This window comes from Pleurodeles waltl, chromosome 3_1, assembly GCF_031143425.1.
Source record: "Pleurodeles waltl isolate 20211129_DDA chromosome 3_1, aPleWal1.hap1.20221129, whole genome shotgun sequence".
NCBI lineage: Eukaryota > Metazoa > Chordata > Amphibia > Caudata > Salamandridae > Pleurodeles > Pleurodeles waltl.
The window spans coordinates 366,310,344-366,337,609 of record NC_090440.1 but is presented as its reverse complement, the minus strand read 5'-3'; the positions used below and the strand labels follow the sequence as shown (position 1 = coordinate 366,337,609).

At 43.4% G+C, this 27,266-nt stretch overlaps 1 protein-coding gene across 3 annotated transcripts in view; it reads right to left on the bottom strand.

Annotated features, from left to right (window-relative positions):
* Positions 1 to 27,266, bottom strand: part of LOC138284105 (transient receptor potential cation channel subfamily M member 7-like) — a 1,183,984-nt gene that overhangs the window by 569,545 nt on the left and 587,173 nt on the right. For all 3 annotated transcript variants that reach the window (XM_069222537.1, XM_069222536.1, XM_069222538.1), the window contains exons 13-14: positions 17,195 to 17,248; positions 16,216 to 16,347 (exon numbers count right to left, since the gene is read on the bottom strand). In XM_069222537.1, coding sequence (XP_069078638.1) covers positions 16,216 to 16,347; positions 17,195 to 17,248 — 186 coding nt within the window. The remainder of the gene's footprint in view (positions 1 to 16,215; positions 16,348 to 17,194; positions 17,249 to 27,266) is intronic.

Genomic DNA, 27,266 nt, shown 5'->3' with positions numbered 1-27,266 from the left:
TAACAAGGACATGGCCTACACAGTAGCAAGACATTTTCAAGAGGCACACAATAGAGATACAGTACGATTCGAATATGTCGAGATAGATTGTATAGTGCAGGATATGATGGGCGGTAATAACATGGTTCCTTGCTTTCATTAATTATTTTAAATTTAGAACTGTATTCCGATATTTTTTATGTGCTTCACAGGGATGTTGGTGTGAAAAAGCTAACGATGAAGAAGATGTGCTGACATACATATTATAATACTTGGTAATCTCTCGGATTAGCCCTAAAAGGTGGATTTAGAAACAAACAATAGAACTATTAATTGTAGCCCGCTTGGGCATGGTATTCAATATATGTAAAGGGCATTCTTGAGCAATCATGCTGTAGAAAATATACAGATAATTATAAGAATCCCTATGGGCTAATCCTTTTTATTTTTATAAACAGACATTTTCTATTTACACTTTGCATTACACTGTTTCATGTCCTGTAGCGTCTGCTTTATGTACTGTAATATGGCACATATCACTCGTATTGTTTTCTATGCCCATATCATCAGACACACAAGTCCTTCTTCACTTTTCACAATTCAGTTTGCTGATAAAGTTGTGCATGTCTTCGCAGCAAACTGAGTTGTGATAATGGAGTAAGCTGAAACACATTGCTTGTTTCAAGGCTTTGCCTACAGCCCGCATACTCTGTCAGCAAAAGATATTGTCTGGAAAAAAATAAATCTTTAACACACTTGGCGTTTGCCCATTACTTACCTTTACTTACCATTGGTTGGGTCCAACGTCGCTCTACTTTTCTTGCTCCTTATTGGACAGCGCCTCATCCTGGGGCTCTGTGTGTGTCCATTCCTGGGAGCATGGACAAAATACTGCTTCATATCTGTGCCTGCGCGCTGGTAGAGGTACTATTTTTTTATTTTGAACTGTACGACTATCAAAATTCATCATTTTGCAGGCTGTCTCCACCTGTCCCTTCCACCTTCCTTGCCTCTTCTGACCTTCCGTTGCTGTCCAGAGATCCCTCTTCTCCCCCGACTCAATAGGATTAAATCCTACGCAGTCAAAACATTTTGCACCTAAAGACTATGCAAAATGTAAGCAGTGTGTTGGTGCAGTTTACATATTATCAGTGGTAGACAAAGCGCTGTGGTAGTAGGAAATGACACCATCTCTCGACTGGTATGATTATCTTTGTGTTTTTAACGTTCTTCTATGCTAACAGCAAAAAAGTGTAATTCAATAAAATGTCAGAAACTGTGATTTGGGGGGGGGTGATGTGCTGGCTGGGGGCTTAGGGGAGCCACCTACCTGTGACAGGGAAGGAATTCCCTGTCAACGGTAGGCCCTACGGCCATGGTTTTCGTGGTGTTGCTAACACCACAGGAACCATGGGCGTAGGCCGGCTCATAATGCTGCCGGCGGTACTCTGTGGGCCGTCGGGTTGGAGAATTACATCTCTAGTCCGGCTGCTCATACCGCCATGGCGGTATGAGTGGAGATGTGGTGGTATACACTGAAGCCTGTTGGCAGTGATACTGCTACATTAACCCTGGCGGTCATAAGACCGCCAGGGTCATAATGACCCCCTTTGTGTCAACTGTGGTGCTGAGGCACCACAGGCGTTGGTGTCCGTAACAAACACTTGCCAGTTATGGTTTCAATACGGCATAGAACCTGTAGTTTTAGGGCCCCATAGAGCAATTTTAGAGAAAAAAATATTTCCTGAAGAAAAAGTCTGTCGGAATACAGCACTGAAAGCTCTGGATCTGCGTTAGAAGTGGCAGAAAAAAAAAGGAACTGACATGCAGTGGTTCTTATATGGGGACCTGGACGTTACATCTGGGGAAGAACCAATCTGAAGCAGAGTCACACAACACCATATAATGATGCGAGAGGGAATTGCTAGAGATGCTTCCAGATCCAGTCTGATCCCTGGGGAAAATTCACAAGGTGAGCAATTTGAGATTAGTCTCTAAGTGACATCTGAAAATTAAATGTAACAACCTTGCACAGGCCTTTTCCACTCCACTGCTATGCATTACATATACAAGTGGTTTATGATCTGTCACCAGATCAAAATATGTACCCTACAAAAATAAATGTGAACGTTTTCACTGCCAATCAACACACAAGTGCTTCCCTTCCAATGGAACTGTAATATAATTGAGAACCACACAATGATCTTGATAAGTGAGAGTTTTCCTTGTCATTTACTCTTTGAAGCAAAAACACACCGATCCCCCCAGAACTTGCATCCATTATCACTGTGCATTTTGAACTACAAACTGTTTAAAAAGCTTGTGCCCTCAAAGTCCTCTTCCTTAATTGAACAAAAGCTTCATCTTGTTCTTCTCCCCAAGAGTACTTTACAGCCTTTGACATAAAAGAACTCAGTGGTTCAACAACAGAAGAATGCCAGGTATAGTATGCGAATACTTACTCATTCATAAGAATAAGAAAGAGAATCTTTTTCACCAGGCACTGTCACTTTGCAAATTGCATCCAATAGATAAGCTTTCGGTGTAGCACCTACATCAGTGATAGTGTGGCCTAAATATCAACCCAGTTTGCAAATTTGCATTTCTATTTCAGCCATACCATAATCTTTTGAGATTTATAACACATTTTTCAATATTTCATTATGTCCTAAACACTAGGCACAAAAATCTAAATATCATCCTGAAATGTCTGCACCCCAAATGTCTCCAAATACGCTACCCATTAATTTCAGGAAAACACTAGCCTCTAATCCTTGGTTGAAAGGTAATCACAGGTATTTATATAATCCAAAAATGATGTAAAAGTAGTTAATGATTGAAATTCTGGCATTAATATAACCGTATGATAAGCAGAACTAAGACTGAAAATCAGACTGGCCAATAGTAGCCAGCATCTCAAGTATGCAAGGCAAAGGGGGCGTTTCAATGACAATATTGTAATTCGGTGAACGAAGAACAGCACATAATCTGAGCTCGCCAGATTGCTTTTGAGCTATCACAAAAGTCAAAATCCAAATTCATTCCGACTGTTCTGCTGGTACAATTACACGAGCCAAACACATGTGATCCAGTAATTTCTGGCGTTCATTTGTAACACTCAAAAGAACCAGTCTCAATTAATGCGCTAAGGGAACAGCGTTGTCTAAAGTTTAATGCAATGTCCATACCACCAAAACCTCCTGTTTTATTCACCAATATATTTTAAAATAGAACAAACAACATTTAGTGTTGCTGTTACCAAGTTCCAAACAAGAGACTGGACAATCATCTAGACTAGAGCCACAGGACAGTCAGAATCAAGTTTAAGAATCAGGATGGCCAAATCATGTCACCCAATGATGTCTCTACCAGTTAAGGCCACATAATATTTTATATCTATAGTACTGCCTTAAAATGTAAAACATACTTAAAATACCCCAACATTTTTATAGAAAAATCCTACAATGCTTTAGAATTTACAGACTGTATCAATATTTACATCAGACTGTATCAATATTTTGTTCATCGATTTATGATCGAAAATGACATCTGACAGTATGGTGACAGGTGAATGTGAGTCAGCCAATACTCCTATTTCTGTGACATCGATACACACAACACAAGGGGCCTTTAGTCATTTTCTTATTGCTCAAATCAACTTTTAAAATGAGAACAAAGTTGTTAACCCTATCAGACACTACTTGAGAATCACTAGAAACTTCAGCAACCATTCCAGGATATGCACCCTTACACACGGCTTGAAAATGGCCTATTTCACTACACTTGTTGCATTTTTTACCTAATGCAGGACAATTACTTGATTCCCCAATGTACTCCTTGAGTCACGCCTGTAATAATAGATATTCTTTTCACAATTTTTTTGGGCTTCACTGTACCCAAACCATCTGAGACGGCGCACACAGCACCATTTTCAGACGAAGACTAAGAAGACAATTAACGAATATGCTTACAGAGGGAGTGTGGCCAAGATGGTGACTGGAGTGGACGCTTGAAACGCAGCTCATTTCAGGCCCTGCGCACAGCCTGTATTTAACACCCCACCCGGACCCTCAATCTCATTGAAATGGAAGACCCCCACTATTGGTCTTCAGCCGTGCGCTCCTGGAGCAAGCAGGCTGCAGTGAACCTGCAACAAGGGTGAAAGAATGCTGCTGCGGCCTGTACTGGGCACGTAGCCGCTGCATCGAGCAGGGAGCCAGACAATGTGCCCCTGTGACTTAGCCTCCAGCTGTAACCCGGGGGTCCCCTGCACCGACCGCTCCGTGCATCTGGGTGCCACATAACCACAAGGGCGGCACACCCGGAGCGAGTGGAGGGCCCCAGCAAGGACCTATACATCGAGGAATGGCTGTCAGAAACAGTGCTACAGGGGAAACACTCAACCTTTTTCTCGGTTGAGCGTGCTCAGAGGGTACCGGGGAAGACCCTCCCTCCCCGGGAGCCCCTTGTAAGAGGCTGGCCTGGTTTATAGTGGGTACCAAAGGTACTTACACCTTATACCAGGTCCCCCCTCTCCTTACACACAAAGGGTGGACCCAAAACTGTTTAGTTGTCAGTTGAGTTCCTTATGGGCATCACAGTGCGATTGGCTGGCCGCCTGTTGGTGCAACAGCCTCGGAAGGGGAGTTAGATGCGGTACCCAGAGTACAGCACAGGGATTCTTTTTGTTGTTGTAGGTAGTTATAATGGTAAGAATATATATGAATGTGTGTCAAATAGGGAACAGACGGGAGATGGATGGGGGACAGGTGACATGGAGGAGAACTGCTGCACACCCCAGGTTCTGTACGCGGGAAACACTACGGACCTAACAACCAAATAAACATATGTCTCAATACTCTTTACTGACATGGAACATCAGAGGATTGGCGGGATTTATTAAGAGACATTGGGTGTATCAATTTTTACGCAGAAATAAGATACATGTGGCACTACTACAAGAGACCCAGTTAACCGCCTCTGACCTGGAGAAAACACGTAGGCGCTGGCAGCGCACTAGTGAGGACCACGTGCTCCAGATACACCAGGGGACTCTCATATGGGTATCCCCAGGGGTACCATTAGAAGTATTACACACCCGGACTGACCATGAAGGTAGATATGCAATACTGGAAGGAAACCATGATGTGGAATCAGGCCACATTCCTACAAATGCTCAGTCCAGCGCTCTTGTGCAATATATCGCACCATGCTACTGGAGAGGGGACTATAACTGTGCTCCAAATACAGAAATGGACAGATCAAGACCACTGTTAACTAGAGCCCAATCCACGACTCTCACACAACACTTGGGATGCATGAAGGGCCCTATTCCCCACCACTTGCGAATATTCCTATTACTCAGGGCTACATGATTTACATACTAGAATAGACCTCTTCTATTGCAGCACTTAGGCCCTAACAAAGACTAGCAATGTGGAATTTCTTGGCCACACACTGTCTGACCACTCCCCCCTGAGAATATGGCTGTTGTGGAACTGACGCCCTCTGTGTATACCTACATGGAGACTCCCTACCTCAGCTTTGTAAAATAGTGCGTTCAGGGACTCCATTTAAGAACATATCAAAACAGATTTTGAGAAATGCTGGATCAGGCATGCGACAATCGGTCACTAACATATACAGTGCCATACGCACAGACAAGGAACAGCCTCTTCAGGCGCTTAAAGCATACTGAGAATCCACCTTTGATATAATGATCACCATGGTCGCAGTGTCTCTCAGTACCAAAGATCACATCCACCAATGCCAGACTCAAATGCACGCAATTCAACTACCTGCACCATACTTACCTCACTCCCAAAAGACTAGCGAGTATGTACTAAGGAACGGTAGATAAATGCCCAAGATACCAGTCCAATGACGCCGATTTCATACACATGGTATGGACAAGTACCCATGTGGTATCATACTGGGAGTTCATTACTGGGATCTTAAATACAATAGCAGCCGACAACTCCACAGAGAGGGACCACATTAAATAATAGGGATTACATCCTGCACAACACGCCGCAAGCCTCCTAATAGATTCATAGATCTGGTGTTGATCCTGGCAAAACACCGCCTAGCTATGTGTTGGAAGTCAACCACAGCTCCACCTATTATAGTATGGTTATCTGACTTGCGTGCAGGGATACTCGCGGAAGAGGTGGCGTACACACCTAGCTCAGGCAGTAACCCCAGGAAAAAGCTACCAAACTGGCAAAGACTCCTAGAGGAGGTCGAAAGGCATGTGAACATGCAGCCCACCTGAACAGATACGAGGTGCCAGGCACTCAAAGTAATAAGATACAGCAATGCCTTACACTGTCCCTCCACCACAGCAAAACCCACACAGTACTACTTATCCGCTAACCCAGGAAACACACATTCCATAGTTCAAAGTTGTCAGTTTACCGTGTACAAGTAGCTTAGGGTCGCACGCACATATGTGCAAGTTTACAGACCATGGTATTGCTGCAAACATAACTATGTGGGAAATATATGTTGTATTTATCACGGCAGTGGTATGTAATATCTTCCTACAGATAAACAGTAACGACACTGCAATCTAACCAAACATACGTATTCATGTTGACTGCATCTGATATTGCTTAATGTATTGTATACCCTTTATGTTCCTTAACACAAATATATATTTAACCTTCTCTTCATGGAAAAAGATTTGCCTCTCCAAGTTTCCACAAAGGCCGTGCCAGCGAAATTGTGTTTTTCTTTAATAAAACGCTTGGAAACTGAAGTGTTTTTAATTTTTTAAAGGAAAGAAAAAATGGAAGCAGTGGTGGAAAAGCCTCTGGCCCCAGTTTCGATACCCAAAACAGGAAAGAAGGCAAAAAAAGCTCAAAGAAAGCTGAATAGGTTAAACAAAAAGGGTTAGAAAAATGTAATTCCCTATGGAAATTCATCCTATTTTGAACCCAGCAGACCCTGGAAATAGGGATCAGATCATTACTATTGAAACTCGACAGCCAACGGATGTTCCAAAGAACCCCGGAGAGCTTGCATTAATGAAGGAACCAGGGCTAGTGATAAAAAAAGATTCCCTATTAAATATGTAGGCTGAAAAGATGTCAGTTGGTTTGAAGAGTTCTCTACCAAATGTTCACTTATACGGGGACTCTTATGACTTAATAAAAGAAAAAGTAGCCTCTTCGGTGGTGTTGAACGCAATCGCTACGAACTTTGTGCTTCAGCCACAGTCTCATCTTTTGAAAAATCCTCAAAATTAGCAACCAAAGGAGAAAGGAAGAGATTACATCTTTAGAATATGTAGCTTTATTTGAAGATTACTCTTTCTCTTTAAATTGTGTTTTTTTGTTGACTCTTCTTGTTCGGGTTGATCAGCTTAATGTGGAAAGGAGCAGTGACTTGGATTTGGTGGAACTTCTAGATGCACTAGTAGAGAAGACAACAAGAGTTACATTTAAGTCACCAATTATTGCAAATTTGATTTTGAACAATTGTGAGTTCTTTATGACACAAGGAATCAATAGTGCTCCCTCCCCTTTCAAAAACAGGGTTATTCCTGTAGATGGGAATAGTTCTTTGACAAATCTTCGTTCCATTGAGGAATGTACTCCATCACGGGAAGAGATGACCACTGATGCAAAATTAACACTAGTGTCTTGTAAAGCCAGCTCTAGGGTAGCCTCATGTAATGATTTCAAATCTGGCATGCAGCAAAAAACGATGATGTTTCTCAGTGGGAATGGTTAGCGGGTTAGTTGATTAGTGGAAAAGTGGCTACTCCACACTGGTCCAAGTGGCGTGTTTAGTAATGCAATTCCTTTGACTAAAGTAGTGTCATGGAACACAGCCAGGTGCTGGAATAATTTGGGGAAATCTAGGATTTCCATACTATAAATCCACAGTTAGTCTGCCTGCAGGAAACATGGGCCTCTACCGCTTTTGAGTTTGAAAATTACTATGTAATTAGCTGTCCTGCTACTAAGTCAAAGAGAGGTCATGCCAGTGGTGGGTTAGCAACAGTACGGTCTACAAATTGTATTTGAAAGAATCAGGTGTATTGTTATCAATTGAATTTACTTCAGTGTATTGTATTTCCAGAGCAGAATTCAGGTTACTGCACAATTCTGCTTTTTATTTTGGTTAATCTTTCTATTCCTCCTAAACAAGAAAGTAATCCAGTTCATTTGTGAACCTCCTCCAGGTCCCTTATGCAGCTCCCTAACTGAGCACGGGTGTGACGCCTTTCTTTATTAAAGTGGGCCGTTATTGCAATAAACTGGCCCCGTATGTTCAATGCGTTCCATAATAAGACTAACAGTGTGTCTGGTGTGTCACTGGTAGCTAAAAATGAGTTGATAGAGACCATGATGTCAGTGACAATCTTTTCTAGGTATGTAGTGTGTGATTGAGGTGCCAAGAGCGGGGGCGTGCAGAGCTAGGGAAGGGACACCCAAGGGTGATGGGAGAATGGTCAGAAAGGGCAGCCATCCCAATGTCTACTGCAGCAGAGTGGCTGTGATAAGGGGGGGACATAAGAAAAAGATCGATTCTGGCATGGGTCTAGTGGGCTGCTGAAAAAAAAGCATAGTGCTGCACGGTCTGGTGCTCCTGTTGCCAAATATCTGCTAGGTTTAGGAAAGGGCACTGGCTTGTCCCACCCTTTGATTTGATCGGTCCAGTTGGGCATCTGGCACTATATTAAAATCCCCCAAGCAATAATATCTGTGTCTGGGGTGATGGTAAAGTGGCTTATTATGTCCTTAACAAAGGCTTCTTGGTGATTGTTTAGAAAATATAGGTTTGCCAGCGTAAACATGCGTCTGTGGAGATATATTTGCAACGCTAGGAGCCTGCCGAGTATGTCCGCATGTGTTTGTGTCACCCTCCTTGGGAAATGTGAAGCAAAAAGAATCGCAACCCCTGCCCCAAGGAAAAGTATTGGTGGTCAAACATCCGGGAATGTAGGCGCTGCTGATCAGTTTTAAGTGAATGGTTCTCTTAAAGAAGGCATAGCACTTAGCATCTCTAAGGAAAGTCAGAAGGGTGAGGGATTTTGCTGGGGCATTAAGACCTCAAACGTTCAAGCTAAGTGTATTAATCATAGATGGGTGAGTATTAGGCAGCAGTAGACATCAAGGGGGATCAGATGTCAAATGCAAATCCCCAGAGAGTCGTCTACAATGTGGTGCATAATGGAATGTGCAATGGTGCGGGATATCAGATAAAGGATGGAAGAAAAGAACAGTAAACAGTCAGGGAGGTAAGAACAAGAAACAAACAATACAAGTTGTCTCCACGTCTGGGAACATGGTACACAAGAACCTGAGTGCCCATCTCACTGGCAACAAACCACTGCAGACCGCCAATTTGTCGCAGTGATGGAGCTCTGCCACCAAAAAGTCACATCATCAGTGGAGGTGGCACTGGTCCCAGGGCTGGTGAAGGCATCAACAGTAGAAGCCATGAGCTTTAAAAGGGAGAGAGGGCCATCATCTGCCATCTCATCAGCACATGACCATCAGCAGGCCCTCCAGAAAGTCAATGGTCACTGTTGGGATCTGATGCACTGTATCGTCGTCGTAGTTGGTGCAGCAACGACGGCTGTTCCTTATGACTTTCCTTTTCTGTAGGTTTACAGACGGATTTTTTTTTGTCGGGCAGGTAGATTGATGCATCGCTCTGGTAGAGCAACCATATCCAGTAAGGAGTGAGCCTCATCTAAGGTCAGGATGGTTCTAATCTTGTTGTCCCAGACAAATTGGACCCTGAAAGGGTGTCTGCACTTGTATTTGATCCCTTTATTTTGGAGGAAGTCAGTCAAAGGTTGAGGGGATCTGCGACGTTGTAGGGTGATTGGGGAAAGATCCTGATAGAGCCAGACCTTGGCGCCCCCAAAGTCAATGCCATTCTTGTCCCATACTGCAGACATAATAACTTGTTTCTGCCTTTAATAGTGAAGGCAGGTAAGGATATCTTGTGGGTGTTCTGGGGTGTGAGTGGGACAGCCCACTCCGTGAGTACTATCAAGAATAATTGTCTGATCTGCAAGGTCTGGGGTCACATGTCGAAACAGTCAAGTGACATAGTACCCCAATTTTACACATACGACTTGAAATGTGATTCCTTTAATGCAAATGATGGAGCATCTGGATCTGTTTTTGAGATCTTCTAGCTGGTATTGGATCTCCAAATTCTCATCCTACAACTCAAGGCGTTCCTAGCGATGCCCCTCCAGCTCTTTCTTGCAGGAATCTGTGGCTTGCTCCAGTGAGTCAATTCATTGACCTAGCTCACCACGATCTCATCGTCTGTCCTTCACGTCCACTGCAATGTCCTGCTTAAGTGATGCAATGTCATCGCTGAGGTCCCGAAAGGGGCTGTCCAGTAATGCCCTCATTACCAGTGCGTTTTCACTTTGGGAGTTCCATGCAGCTGACTCCGCTGGTAAAAGTATGGACAAGAGTGTCACCCTGCTTTGGTATGGCTTCTTTGACAGGTGATTGGCAAACATATCTTTAAGGATGGCATCTTGTTTGGCATTGTGAAGACATGTCTGTGTCATGGGCCAACCCTTGCTGTAGCAGAGTAGGGGTGCAGTAAAACCCGCTGGATGTCTGTTAGCTCATTGTGATAGGTCCAGGCTAACAAAAGTCCGGCATTCCCACATAGGTTGCAAACAGAAGCATCCAGAGTTGGCAGCGGAAGGCCAGAAGCATGCACCCCGAGATTAGGGGACTCCCTCAGCAAAGGCCACTCACACAAGATCACCACAGGAGTGCTGGTAGGGGTATAGCGGTGTACAGGGTCCAGCGGTAGTCTTGATGATGTTACAATGACTGTCCAGCCTGTACAGGGTCTGGAGGTTGTCTTGATGGGCATTACAATGACTGTCCATCCACCAGCATGAACTCTGTTCAGGGAGTGCCATTGAAGGGGTGCAGCATGCGTCCAGAGGCCCAGGAAACAGGACTCAAGGTGTTCAAAGGTATGTAAAACAGGTGGCAAAGGCAAGCTGACAAACACATGGCCTTTATTTACTGCAGGACTTTCCTGGAAGATCCACAGAGTCCTCATTGCCACACACCATGACCTGTTTAGATCTTGTTCACAGCCCAAAGTGCTCCCGAAATGGCCAACCTCCCAGTGATGTCTCTAGTGCTAATAGGGGTAGCAGGTGTAAGGTAGGTTCATAGGTGGGATGGCACAAGCCACAGAAGAGGCACATGGGCCAGGAGGGATGACCTAGGCCACCAGGGAGCCACCCCAGATCGCATCAGACCCACCACATACCTCCATCAGCAAGTCAGGCAACCTCAGGGTTAGTGGCTCCTCACTATTCTGTCCCAATCATCAGCCACTGGGCAAGCGGCGGAGGAGCAGGAATCTCTTCTGCAACTGTTAGACTTTTCATCCTTGACGTGGTCTCCCTTAACTTTTTGCCTCTGTTTCCCAGGTGGTTGATGTGTGCTGGACTCTGTTTTTGCTGTTTTTGTTACTCTGGGCACCTTACCACTGCTAACAAGTGCTGAAGTGCAAGTGCTCCTTTACAAAATGTGTATGTAATTGGTTCATTCATGATTGGCATATTTGATTACTAGTAAGTCCCCAGTACAGTGCACTAGCGGTGCCCAGGACCTGTAAATCAAATGCTACTAGTGGGCCTGCAGCACTGGTTGTGCCACCCACATTAATAGCTCTGTAAACATGGCTCAGACCTGCCACTGCAGTGTCTGTGTGTGCAGTTTTTAACTGTAAATTCGACTTGGCAAGTGTACCCACTTGCCAGGCCTAAACCTTCCCTTTTCTTACATGTAAGGCACCCCAAAGGTAGGCCCTAGGTAGCCCCGAGGGCAGGGTTCAGTGTTTGGTTAAGGTAAGACATATAGTAATGTGTTTTATATGACAGTGGAATACTGTTAAATTCGTTTTTCACTGTTGCAAGGCCTGTCCCTCTCATAGGGTAAAATGGGGGCACCATTAAATATGATTAAAGTGCAGATTCCATTTGGGAGCGGATGGACATGTGGAGTTTGGGGTTCTCTGAGCTCACAATTTAAAAATACATCTTTTAGTAAAGTTGATTTTAAGATTGTGTGTTTGAAAATGCCACTTTTAGAAAGTGAGCATTTTCTTGCTTAAACCATTTATGTGACTCTGCCTGTTTGTGGAGTCCCTGTCTGGGTCAGTTTGACAGTTGGGCTGGTTGCACCTCACACTAGACAGTGACACAAAGGGAGCTGGGGTGTAGTCTGCATTTCCTGATGGGTCATCTGTGCTAGGAGGGAAGGGAGGAGTGGTCACTCACACCTGAAAGGGTTGTGCCTGCCCTCACACAATGCAGTCTCCAACCCCCTGGTGTGTGTCTGGGGCCTGGCCAAAGCAGGATTTTACAAACAAGAGAGACTTTGCTTTGAAGTAAGCCTACTTCAAAGGGCAAAATGGGTATAAGAAGGGCACCCAAAACCACAGACTTTAGAACAACTCTGGAAACCAAGAGGAAGCTCTGCCTGGAGAAGAGCTCAAGAGCTGCCCTGCCTGTGACTGAGCTTGCCTCCTATTATTTAAAGTCTCAGGGACAGCAAAGACTTCTCCCTGCCAGCATCTGGAGCCTCTGCTGAGACTTCTACTCTGCCAAGTGGTCCCCATCCAGTTCCTGGGGCCCTGAAAGGAGAAGCTGGCAGGACAAGAGTGAGAAATCCACGCACAGACCACCGTGCAGGGAAAAGATCGACGCAACTCCGATCTACGGTAGAAAAATCAACACGCCGCTGGCTTTGCGGCTGAAAATCGGCACTCGCCTACAGCGCGACTGGAAGATCGACACACACAGCTGGACCGAGGCTGGTGAGATCGCAACCCGAGCTGCGTGGTTTTCAGGTTATTGTGTGGCTGATTTTCCGATGTGAACATCGCTGGCCGTGTAAAAACGATGCAAGGCCTGCCCGGACCCGAGAGTGACTGGATCGATGCATCGCTCTCCTGCGGAGAGAAGAAATGACGCACGCCGACCCAACTGAAGGAGAAACGCTGCAAGGTCTTGCTCGTGAGTGATAGACGCATCACAAGCCCTTTTTGACGCACACTCGCCTGTGTGGGGTTATTTTGGACACGACCAGGTACATTTTCACCCTAACAGCATTAGCGTTCTGTTTAAAACATTCATTGGTAACTTGACTTGTGTATTTTTGTCGTTTTGTTTAGATAAATATTTTCTATTTTTCTAAACCTGTGTTGTGTCATTTTGTAGTGTTTTCATTAAGTTACTGTGTGTGTTGGAACAAATATTTTCCACCTAGCACTCTGAAGTTAAGCCTTCCTGCTTGTGCCAAGCTACCAAAGCGGTAAGCAGGGGTTAGCTGAGGGTGATTCACTCTTTTACCCTGACTAGAGTGAGGGTCCTTGCTTGGACAGGGGTAACCTGACTGCCAAAGACCCCATTTCTAACAGCAACTCAGATCAGGCTGTGTTGGAGAGAGGAGGCTGTAGGGCCCAGGCGTGAGTGTAGCCTCCCAGCGGCACACAGGTGCAGCCCCCACCCAGCTCCGCCACGGGGTCAACATGTGATTCAGAAGCTACCCTGTCTGGGCGCTGTCAGTCAAGCCCCACTTTGCTTTCCCATCAGGGTGCCTCCTGCCGCACAGCCGTAAAGGCCGATGCAGCCCGCAAGCTCGTCACACGTGGCTCTCCATGGAACCTGACTCATTGCTCTGCCACTGCCACCATCTTAGCCGTGCAATCACCTGGGTAGTTCTGGCTATGTCGGGCTCTAGGGCACGCTTTCTGGGAAAACTAGGCTCAGATCAAGCCCCAAACAATTATTGGCATCTTCGGGCATGGATACAGTCAAAGCGAGTCCTGGGGGAGCTCAGCATCTGCCCCCATGCAGTGCCTAAGCGGCGGAGCTCCGAGGAACAAGTCTCGCACAGGTGCCATTTGAACACGCCTCCTGAGCTTTACAGTTATAACATCGATGTTACTGTTACAACATGCATTCTAAATAAGTCTGTCCGACATTTGATTACATATTCAGTGGACCTTTGCAATATACTATTTATTATGCAAATTTATTTAGTACTACTTGTTCTACTAAACTCAATCAAGCAAATACCTGAATGATGATTTGCCACACATGCACCACACTAATAGGAAATAAATCCGGATTGACTTTAGTGAGACCTGTGTTCTGGGATTTCTTCTGGACCTTCACCAGTTCTCCTCATAATATTGAGCCTCCCTTTGGCTAATGATGTCCTCCTCACCTAGTACTTGGTCCTCTCCTGGTCCTCCTAGGATCAGTAGTAGTCCCCACCCAGCGTGATGGCAGGACATCTTCCACCCTGAAGTGTACTCTTGATTGGCCACTCCTCTATGGTTTTCCAGGTGCACTGTTTCCATCTCTATCTCGCCAAATATGTTACTAATTTGACCCAGGAGTTTCATACTGCGATTTGCAAGGACTTATTCATATTTAAGAGGTAGGTCGCAATTTGCAAGCCATTGCAAATGGCTACAATCACAGGGATGGTGACCTCCTGGGCTCAACAGACCACTACGTCTGTGATTGCTTTTCAATAAAGCAATCTTTTTTTCTTTCTTTTTTTTTTTTAAATGCAGCCCGTTTTCCTTAAAGGAAAACAGGATGCGTTTAAAAATGAGAAATTAAAAGTTTTCTTTTCACTTTTTTTTTTTTTAGGAGTAGGCAGTGCTCCTTGGGACCATTGCCTGCTCTTAAAATATATTTTCACTACCATTTACAAAAGGGAAGGGGTCCCTTAGGGACCCCTTCCCCTTTGCGAATAGGTTACCACCAATTTGAAAATTGGTGGTAACTGCGATTATTTTGTGACCGCATTTCACGGTCACAAAACAATTATACATACCGCTGTGACTCGGTATTAGGAAAGGACGCCCTTGACACGCCTCTTCCTAATACCGAATCGGTATGTAGTCGCAAATCTAATTTGTGATTCAGAAACAAGTTACCAAATCGCACATTGGATTTGTTACATACCAAAATGCAGTTTTTGCGATCGCAAAACACTTTGATACATCTGGCCAAAAGTGTTGATGGCCGTGAAAGGCAAGTTCTACAAAAATGTCTCCGGCTCCTATGGTAACCACTCAGTTTCCAAGGTCTGGAATGACCGTAAGAGTCCCCCTAAATCAGGGAGAGAACCTGGAGTAACACAATTTATAGAGACCCATTGTCTTTGTTAACATTAGAAAATCTTGTTACAGGACTGGACCGCTGCCTCATCTAGCTGGCCTGAACAAGCAGGGTGTATACAGGAACAAGTCTGTAACAACTAGAAGACTGTCTGGGTTTAACTGTTATTCATAGCTCACATACCTATAAAATGAAGTTGAGGGGCTGAAATGAGGGAAAGTCACATTATGCCAAGAGTGGTAATTGAGTGTAGAGGTGTGGGAAAGCTTTCAAAAGTGTATATTCGTGTTAAACGTTCGCGTACAACACAGGGAAACAAATATGAAATTGCTGTGCATGTGGTGCCTTAGTGTTTGAAATGAAGAAAGGAACAAAGACAACTGGTGGAAATATGGTGGGGCGCAACATCCTGTCGGACGTCCCTTTGAGCATGGTGAGAGACCACCTCAGGAATATAGTTGTGTTTGCAAAAACGAAATATATACATTCAGGGTCACAGAGGTCTATTACTCCAACAAATACTTGCAGGGCAAAAATAGTTATTATTAAATTACAAAGAAAAAAATATCCACTATCACTCGTGTTGTAGTTGAGCATATATGCTTACTTTCGAACAAATCATCCATTTTCAGGGTCTATCATGTGCATGTGTATATCCTTCCTGTACAAGACAATCGTAAATCCACCATCATCCTCAGGGGGTCTGGGAGAAGGGCGATGGGAGTAACTCACAGCAGCAGCTGGTCATTCTTCGGAGGGAGGATTAATTTCGTGACGATTTGTAAATATGTATTTAAAAATTAATTATAACAAAAGTCACATAATTCGGTAATATAACCTAATAATTCACTAAGTCGAATTGTTTGCAAATATTAAAGTAACAGGCTTATTGACATGATAATTATTTTGATTACTTAGCTCGAATTTCGAGTATCTCAAAGTTAACCCCTTTGCTCCCCTCTGGTTTGGCTCTTCCAATGATTTTTTTGGCCTGCCTCCTCTACTGAGCACTACAGAAATTCGACAAATGTCCTCATTTTAAAACGTCACAGTGAATATATTTCCATAGACTACAGTACCTGGGTCATATTTTTGTAGATAGTTCGAAATCGTTTTCGGGTGTACGAACACCTGTAGGTTCCTCCCATGAGAAAATTAATAATCAGTCCAACATCAGTAAGGGTGATCTTATACCCAGGAGAAAGATTTGCCTAGAAAGATAATGATATTTTGAATTCTGGTCATGACGTAACATGCTTCCGTATGGTTTCAATACATTTCACTTTAAGAAGACACAAGGTATTTGGCGATCTGAATGAGTATAAATAGCTTGGCAGGGTGGCATATACGTTTAAAAAGAAAACAACATGTATGATTATTTTCTTCTAGCGATTTGTGCTCCTAGAACAGCCCCAAGAGGTTTCTGTAGACGGTACTTCTTGAGTTCATACAAGCCAACATTATCACTATTAACTTTGGATGGGGAGGATATATGGTTATCCTGGAACAACTACTACTACCAAAATTAGGGATTCGAATGCAAAGCTGGTGAATCCTATGGGGACCAAGTTGAGGGTGAACCGTGTTAGGAGGAAATAATTTATGGAATGGTCCTTACGTTTTTTCTGGTCAAAATTAAAACTGATGGTGTATGGATTTATACAAGGAGAGGATTTGTCTTCCCTAAACAGTAGATACCCTCGTGATATTCCAGCTGCACTCATGTTCACTACTGCTAGGGTTATAAGTACAATTGACTAGGTACTGATAATTCTCTCTAGCAGATTTAAGATTGATGAAGTTATGAAATTCCTCATCTGGAAAGTAAACTCCAGCCTATTCTTGTGTGCCTTTTAATCAATTTGAAAGCCCCAGTGTTGAGCATCCATCATCTTTCAAATGTGCATTTAGTCTGGAATAAACAGAGCTAATTAACATGGATACATTAATTACGTCTCTAAGCCCCTTCCATATACTCTGACCAAAATCAACATTCAAGCATAAAAAGTAATAATCATTAATGTACAGAACACTATTTAATTCGTAAAATATGCTTACCTTTTTGACATCACGTAACAAGTGGAAAAGGAATGGGTTTGTTGGGCCTTGTTTCTTCATGGGAAAAAGAAACAAGGGTGTAAGCTGCTTAGTAAACAATTAGCAATATCAATATAAACATTTATACTAGAGACCTTAAAAGAAAAACTTCACAGACTTGGAAAAATACTCTCATCTTGAAAGAGTATGGGAGACAAAGAGAGCATGCACTTTACATTAATTTATTGTTACTTTATAGCTTATGTCTGACTGTAACATAAATACAGTTGATTACTTAAAATAAGTTCATCATACCCTTAAAGCTGCACGTGTGAATTTTCAACTGAGGAAAGAGTCAAAATGTTTCACATATTAAGGAGATACATCCACTTAGTCTGCTTCAAAAGTAATTACGGGAATATCGTTTAGGTACATTTGTAGAAACAGTCTTTCTCCACCATACCCTACACAAAAGCAACAGTTAAATATTCAAAGTTCATAAGAAAACAGTGTAATATTTATTCTGCTTCCTTATGTTTTTCACAAACAATTTTCTTTCAGAAAAGAATAGCCTTTGTAGAATTTAGATTGAATGCACTAACCAGCTTCCACAATGTGACCACATTTGCACTGAGAGGAGTTACTCAATATGGTGTTGTCCTGGTGGTAATACAGATTGAATTAAAGTCATTGGCTTTATCAGACCCCCCTAGGATACTACGGCATTGATATCAAAATATTTCGGCATACAAAAAGGGAATTTTGTGGCACACACCTGCATTTATTGAGGCATTTTGAAGCAAATTTAATAATTTGAATTACTGTTTTTTATCATTTTCTTCCTTTTGAGATGTATGAGTGGGCTAATCCCTCCCAGAAAGACCATTTGGCGTCCTGCTTCCCATGACTCCGCCCCTCTCCCCACAACACTCATATCCTTAGCACCCTACCTCTTCTGAGTCAATTTTATATGCAAAGGTGCGGGCTGAAAATTTGCTGCATGGGTTGAAAAAGCTGTGCACTCACGCTGTGCCCATTCTTTGCTTGCTAGCCATGTGTTTCCCTCCGATGTACATTAAAATCCTCCATATGTGCTCCACCTTTTTTATTACTGTTTGTCACTGATGGTGTTTAGAAAACCAAGGTCTCCCAGTGTGCACTTCCCCCATCTGATTGAGAATGGCCACTCCTTCCTCAACCAAGATAATGTTGTGGCTGGAGATGGCAACAGCAGGTTAATGAATAAACCTCTGAGCTGTATGCGCACAGACCCATTTTGCCAGAATAGAACTGCAGCAGCTGACTAATGTAGAAGGAAAAACCGAGAAATATCTGTAAAAGACCACCAACCAAGGCACTTGAGAAGGCTACTAGATTAGTCAGTCCACTAACTTCTTTCAATCAGTCACTTCAAGTTATCCAGTAAGCCATTTCATGACCAGCCTCAAGTTGTTAATGAAGCCCTTTAAACTATAATCATCCTAAACCTCTTGTTACCTCAGAATTAGCCAAGTTAACTTGCTCTGCCAACCACAACACACCAATATCCCTTTGGCTGGTACCCTACTTTACCAATCGCTACGTTAACCATTATCAATAAGTCACTTAATTTACCACTCATGCAAGTACTCCAATCAGTCTCCTAAACCAATCAGTCCACTTAACCCCCTTAGGGGCATGCACTTGTTGCCACATCAGTCATTCTATATAGTAGTCTGTCATCCCAATATCCAACCAATTATTTTACTCCACAACTTAATTTACTCCCCTCAACCGGTAGCTTACTACTGTACTTCTGTACCTCCTCTCCCATTACTTCATCATTATTGTCATAGATATCGCTGTGTGCTCCCCACAACCAAATGGATCTAAAGAAAGAGCATGTCTACTTCCTTTCCAGTGTAACGTTGAACACACAGCAACACTTATCACTGTGGCCTCTAATGTAACCAAAGTTCTAGGTCCTCATCCCAGTACTTCAGCGCTGCCCTGAAACTCAAACAGTGAGTCAGTGAACTTGCTTTCTGCATGCGACAATTACTTCTGAAATTCTAGCATGCATGTTTGTCCATTCCCCTTTATTTTAGACTCTACTGAGGTCCAGGGCAGTAAGCTGAGGTAGTTTTTGAAGGATTGGTGAAAAAAACTCACACCTCTAGCCCCTTTCCTTGAATGGTCATGTTCGGAGACATTTCGCTCAGCTATCTCACTGCATGCCCCATAGTCTTTGTATCCAGGATGTCTTGGAGGCAGGGTGCTTGGGAACCAGTGGTTGCCACCTCAGGCTGGCTGTTTGCATCTATGTACATAAATCTTCAGAGACCATAAGTTGCCATATACAATGAGTGCATTCACCAACCCTCCCTCGGCAGGCTTGCCTTACAGGGACAAAATTAAATGCCCTAATATGTCTATAGTTTACAGTGCAAAGGACTATGTGGAAATCCTTTGGCATGTTGAGTGTTAAACACATCATCCCACCAAATATTCATGGCACTTTCCGCACATTTTCATTGTTGGCCAGGAGGGGATGGATTGTTGTGACAATCTTATAGCCCACTGCAAATGGTTATACCAGTTGTTTAAGTCCCTGCACCAGAGACATAGGCAAGCCATAGACGATGGTGTAGGGCATTTAATAACCATTTCAGCCTGAGGCAGAAAGGCTATAAGACTATTAGAACATCCCACCCAATGAGAGTGGTATGGTCTAAATTAGAAAGGGAGAAACAAAAAGACAAACATTAGAATGTTGAAGTGGAAAGCCTTTACCACACGTTCCCAGGGCTGAGCCACTCAACTCTCTTCAATGGGCTTCCCAACATTCCAATGTTGTACCATAATCTTAAAGCCTACCGCAGCAGGCTACACCGTCCATTAAAGATGTGCTCCAGCATTATAGGATCAAACCAAAGGTAAGAGCCTATAACAAGGGAGCAGGACTAACAGCTGGTATAGCCAACTACAGCAGGCTATAAGACTATTAGAACATTCTGCCCCATGCCTTGATGAACAACAAAGGCCTCATGAGAGACAGAAGAGGTTCAAACCACCTGCAGCTCTAAAGCCTTTGTTTCACAGCTCTTGTTGTGAAAGTTCAACAGTTACTATGGCACACACACGCCAATGCTATTAACTATGTACCAGAAAAAGCAACAGCTGTGAAAGGAGGCTCAAGTCAGCCCTGGGCTCAGTCAAACTGATTTTCTGTTTTTTTAACTGAGCCATGGGATCCCAGCAGCTAAGCAGAATCCCCTTTCCCTAATTCTGAGGTTCCACTGACACTGTGAGCTACAGAAGGAGGGAGGGTGAAGGTGTTCCTTGGTGCCCTGGTCTACAGCCTCTGCCTCTCTCTCTCCCTTGCCCAACTGACCTATCCTGGACCTATACCAGCGTTTATAGCTCAATGCTTCTCCATTGTCTTCAATGGAGCTCCCAACATCCCAATGTTGTAAGTTAAGTTAAGGATTAGAGCTATCATTGAAGAAAAGCTTTAAGTCATTATAAATACTGGGGCCCCATCCTGGACTTTCAATCGAAAGTGGATACTCACCAACATTCTTGTGCAAGTTTAATACTGGAATCAAGCCTTGGTGCCTATTTTCTTCTACTTCAGGACCAGAAGAAGTCCTGCCACTTCAAACTATTGCATCTGCATACTGAGGGGGATGTGTGCTCCCTGTACTGACCTATGCAACAATAGTCTTCTGCCTGGGCTGGAGACTGAACCTTCCTGTCTAAGCCTGATAAAGCTAAATTGTTTGAGTCACTCATCACTCGAATAATGATGGTGAGAAGGATGAGGATAGTGGTTCTGCCCACAGTAGCTCACTCGCTCCATCGTGATACAGATTTAATCCTTCACCCAGCAGAGTGTGGCAATCCACCCTCGTGGAAAACCTCCAGTGTTCTCCTACCATCCTCAACTTTCGTGATCGGTAAACCCTTGTACCATGTACTTAGTTGTAGGCATACATATAAGTCACTGAAATATGCTTGTTGCATGCTCCCAGAGCATTTACAGGTGGGAAAATATCACTGAAGTTGCTGAAAACGAGTTATTCTTTGTGCCATTTGTTTCATAAGACACACAGGACATGAGTCGAAGTGGTAATTACAAGGTTCGATATCGACCACATCCTTGGTTCAATTTTAGCAGGGCAAAACTGTGGGAATTTAACATGGGGGAAAAGCCCCATTTTTACCGAAACATGCAGTAAGCACAGAAATCTGCATGCTATGCCCCCAAAAATCAGAGTAGGTGATCATTACCACTTCAGATAAATTCCGCGCAACTAGATGTCAGGTTTTATTAGATGCGATAGTTATCACAACAGACATGGGCTACTTATAATCAGGCCCATAGTCTCTAGCTTTGTCAAACCTGTGCAGTGTCCGAAATCTATAAAAGTGAGGGAAGAAACCTGTTTTTTTTTTTTTGTACAATGAAGTGATAGTACTCTTAAAAAAAGGAAATAACCGATGGGAAATTCCTATACGTTGACTAGCGATAACTTTTACACTACCTCTGGTACCGACCCTCAAACTTCCCTATAGAACTTTAAGTCTGATTGGCCACTGCCACCATGGCGGCGCTGTCCCAGCTACGAAGCCTAATCTTGCAATCCATAATAGACGTATCCATAATGACATTAGTCCATAACCTTTGAGACAAACATCTTTGTACCGACAACTGACTTTCACAATCGGAAGGGCAGACTAACATTACTAAAGTCTTTAGCATGCCGATTGCCTACAGCAGATTACAAGACTAAGTAGGAGCTCTTGCATTTCAACCTGTCGAGGTGACGCTTAGGTTACTGCAGCAGATGAATTAAGTCAATCATCAACCGGCCTGTGTGGAAGTTAAGGTTAATATAATTTCTCCATAGGCAGTGTCTAGACAAGTACCCTTTAAAGATAAAATGTACTCATCATTTTATGAAAAAAAATATAAACTATTGCAATTTTTCAATTTGACTTTGAACAACTAGGGAGTTTGAAGATTTAAAAGGATTTTAGAGGATACTTTTATTTTTTTTTTATTTTTTTTACAAGAATTCAAATGTGTTTACAGATTTAGAGCACACTCCCTTAACATCTGCCACTCTGAACACGTAGGCTGCAGAGTGTATTTGTTTTTATTGCGAGCAGAGCAGAATGCTGGAGAGTCTGTATTATTTTGCTAGAGGCTGTTTTTTTTGTTGAAAGTCGCGACCTTGTAAAGGAAAATCACAGGGAACTCGGAAGACATTTAATGAAACAATTGCAGTGAATCCACTAGATGCGGTGCTTAATTTCTAAACAATTAAGTGCCAGGGCGCTGTCAGGAAGCCACTGCAGCAAGCGTGCAGCACCCATTGCCTCTTCCAGCGCTGACAAGGACAGTATCAAGACAACCATTAATCATTCCCGGCCCTTAAAGGTATAATAATGACTTGAGCAGTGGGCATTAGTCATTTTTAATGAATATTGAATGAATAAACAGCTACTGGTGTACTCATCTCTGAATTATATAAACAGCACCACCATGTCATGTCAGACTGTCGTAGCTGGTAATTAAGTGGTGGTGCGAAGCACCGGAAACCACTGGCTCAAATTAAGCACTGACTAGAGGCAAGAACAAAAATGATTCTGCAAAAGGAGAACCACCCTTTTTTGGTAATAATGTAACAGGTGGATGAGCTCCCCACAAAAAAAAGTGAGTCAGGTAGCAATTAATGTTATTATCAAAGGCATGCACCTCATAATCTTGAATACAGTAGTGGTAGTAGTTTGGAAAAGGGAGCAGGGCTGCCGTCTGCAAACTTTAGTAGACAGGAGGGATGGCAACGTGTTTCTGAAAGCAATAGAAGTTTGATCTGTGTACATATGCATCATCACGGTGTGGAGGCTACATCATTCCATGTACGTGTGCACACTTGATAACGATTCGAACATGCAAGCGCCTACAGAATGACGCAGGAACCAATTTATTTAATTATGTACTGTTTCAAGATGGCAGACGCGCTTGGAGTGGTAAATAAAAAAGTAATAATTTCGATTTTTTGAAAACGGAGGAGACCAATAGCAAATGGCAGCTGCTGGCCTTCCAAAATAATATTAAAACGAACAAAAATTGTACTTGATGGATCGTGAGGCGTAGGGAAACAAGGGAGAAGTAGATGTGGCAGCAACAACAAATGGTCAGGGATAGAAACAGAGTGAGGCTGAAAGGGGAGGGAATTAAACACGTAAAAGAAAAAAGCTGGAGTAGAGAAGCAATCCACTGAGTGGAGTGAGGAAGGAAGGAGCAAAATGGAGAGGGTGCGATGCTGGTAGCAGCTTGAGGGCAAGAGCAGTTAGAGGAAGCAATAGCTGAGCCAAGGAGTGGAGTTCGGTGGAACACAAGGGGGTGTTTCAGGGAGAGGACAGAACATGAGGGAGAAAGCAAAAAAAGACATTCTCTCCTGGAATGTTTATAGAAAAACGACTCTCTAAATGTGAGCAGAGAAAGGATACAAGTCATCCAATCAAAAGGGTGGTAAAGAAGCCAGTCTCCAGGCGAGGGTCAAACACAAGAAGGCAAAGGAACGCAACGGAAAACCAAGCAAGCAAATGACAGTGGCAAAAAAGCCAATTGTAAGCAATCGGTGGCTCTACATTCACTGCATTTTTTGGAATTTTTTTATTTTGGGCCACAAGAGGTCTTTAGACACAGATATCTAAAAGATGTCTGCAGGCAAGACCTAAAAATGTTACACATTTATAGAAATGAGTTGGTGGTGTCAGCCTAGTTCTTAGCAAGCAGTATTAATAAACTTCACAGTCAACCAGGGAACAGACACTGACCGATCACAAAGTTTTAAGTACTGTCTTGCTCCCAGAAACATAGGGATAGTATGAGATAGCTTGCACTGCTTGTGAGGACTAGTATATCAGTTGGTGATATTATGTTTGGAACACTGAATTCTTATACCCAACACAGAAAAATCAGTGACAAAGTAAACGTCGATACGGAAAATTCTCTGAGAAGCAACAAAAACATTAATTAAAGAGGTTGAAATACACTGAATAAAACCTTGAGAAAGATGCTAACATGTGAATGTTGATAAGGCCATAATACCATCTTAGGTCCAGTCAGGTATGTTTACTCAACCTTAAGCTCAACTCTTGGTAGCTGTGTCTGCAAGCAGTAAGGCTTACCAAAGCAACAATGTGTAAAGCATAAACACCACCAGACAACAGAATAAGAAAGTCACACAACATGAAAGAAACAAGATGCCAGGTTAGACAAATAGATTAGATTTTTATGTATCTTCAGAGACCTTGATCATCAAAATCCACTGAAGGGTCCTGGAGATGTACAGTTTTAAAGAAATAATAACGTTAGCATCAACCACAAACAAGCATTGGTCAACAAAAACTTTAGAACTTTTGAAAAGTTTGGAAAGGTTAGTTCGGCAACTCTGGCCTGGGTTGGGGGACCAAGTCAGGCAGAACAGAGGTCCAGGGGACCAGAGAGGATACTCTAGACAGTGACCTGGCCGAGCAAGATCCACACTTCTCAGGATGACCGCCATAGATGATAATGGAGTTGTCCTGATGCTGAGGGATGCAGGCTCAAAGATGCTCCTGATGCTGTTCGGGGGGGTGAAGTCTGGTTGAGTCCTTGGCCCACAGGTGAGTGGGAGCCACTCTGGCCATGGATTTCGGGATCCCATGAAATCCTCTTTCAAGGGTTTCAAGTGCTGTCAATGCAGACCCTACGCTTTCACATCATAGCGGTCACAGTGCAAATCTTTAGTGGAGACTGCTGTCGCTCACGAGAGGTGAATCCGGTCACAACCATCACCAACGGGTCCAATAGACATGGGTGCACATTCTGGCTATCTCCAAATTGTCCGTGGGGGTGCCTGGAGTCCAGTAGCAGCAAGAATACTGCAGTGGCTACCAGAGTTGTGACTTGGGCTCCTTCACCTTTAATGTCTCCAGCGCTATTCTGGGGGCCAGCCAACTGACCCGTGGAGTCTTTTTTCGGACTGGGGCCAGGGATCAATGTTTCCCAGAGCTACGCACACAGAAAAGGATCCAAACTTCACTAGCTCAAAGTGCAGCAGATGCAGTCGCTCCGGGATCACAGCCTCTCTTTGTCCGCTTCCAATGGCTGCAGTGGTCTGCTTCTCATCCTCTTTCCAGGTCCAGTGAGTATTGAATTCTCGGATGCTAGGGGTGCCCCTTATACCCCAGAAAAGTGTCAGGAGAGGACAATGTGGCCACTAGCTAATGGGCTAGTTGTTCCCCTCCTTCTGGTGACAGTTCCGATGATGTGTGGCATCTGGCTATCCCAGAGTGCAACAATCTTGCCACAACCAACATGGCAGACTACTTCCTTGACTGTAAAGACCTTGGTAGCTCACCCTCAGAGTTGGAGCTACCATGGGGCTACACAGCCCTGGAAAACAGGTTTGTGAACTGTTTTTCCTGCCTCTGTCCCTGGCTCTACTCTGTCTGCAGGAAACAAAAGGCATGCTACCAGAGAGTGTTGTCACAGCTGCCCTTCAAAGGCAGCCTCACCTTTGAAGCTTGTCTTTTAGGCTAACATTCCAGGCAGCCATCCTGTGGGAGGAAGTCACACCTTCCAGTGCAGCAATAGCTTTTGTTCCTGGCCTGGGAGTCGTACACGTCTCCTCAGGTAGGCAGAAAGCTGTCTGTGTGCTCATGCAATTGTGAGGCCACTGGACTAGCAGGGGCACACAAGGGCAACCTCTCAGAAGTTGGTTACCTTTAAAGGTGATATTAATTTGGACTTGGCCATCAAGTCACATTTAATTCCTCAATTAATTTACAACCTTATATGACCCACTTTGGTAGTACCATTTAAAAGTTATCCGGGTTGGGGTGCCACCCAGTAACTTTGTATTAACCAATGGGGCTCCCAACTTTATCAATAGCTAAATGACAACTTGGAAGCATTGCTGCTAAGACATATTATAAAACACATGTCTTACTTAATAAAATGCAGCTCCCTTCCATAGGACTCTATAGGCCTTTCTCAGGGAAGACATATATAATGCTAAGGGATAACATGATGTTGCCATAGGTTTAAATAGAAAAGTCGGACTGGCAGTGAAAACATTGCCCTTCCAGTCTGCAGTGGCAGGGTGGGGGCCATTTTGTATCCTGCCGCATGAAAGGTGGCACAAACAGTGCTGTACCCCTGAGTGGGACACTGTCTTGCATGCCCTGGGTACCATATGCTAGAGACTCATAAATAAGTCAGGCTTTGCCAATTAGGTGTAGCCAGTTCGACATGCAATTTGTACAAGGTTAAAACACTGGCAATGAGCTATGGTTAGCAGGCCTCAGTGCATTCTCAGAGTTGAAAACCAGCAGCTAATACTCCAAATGGAGGGAAACGCAAGGAGGGGGAACCTGCAAAAGTCTGTTTCCTTACATGCATGAAAACAGGTCTGAATCTACTCATTACTGAAGCCCACCTATTAAGATGTGTGCATAAATGCTGGCGTTGTGAAAACATAATTTTGTATTATTGTTTCACCATTAATGCTCCCTTGAGCTGTATACCATGAAATGCACTGATATATTTTATAAACAAATGTGAATATTTTTTGTATTAAACTGAAGTGCCTCTTAGCCTCAGTATGCTTGCTAAGTTTCATGAATCTAGTAGGCCTAGACCATTTTATTTGCAGTAGTACATTTGCACATTTTCTGTATCTGTAATAAAGCATAGCCTCACTTTCAATATTGGCAACCACAAGTGCGATTTTAGGAAATTAATGACATCAGCAGTAAGTCCATGTATCATATGTCAGCATAAAAGGCGTCTCACAATTTCTCTGAGAGAAGATAATGCTAGCTGCACATTAGATACGTTTCACTGAAAGCAACACGTCTGTCATCTGTTTCTACTCCATAGACTTGTATTTAGCAAAAAAGCGTGTAAAAACCATGCACATTGGCATGAATTTTAACATTACATGTTCTAACTGGCAGTTTTGGGGCAAAAGCTCTAGTCAGTTGTATCTTGATTATATGCTGTGCTGTTTTATGTTTTTTTGTTTGCACTATATCAAAATGAGATATAGTG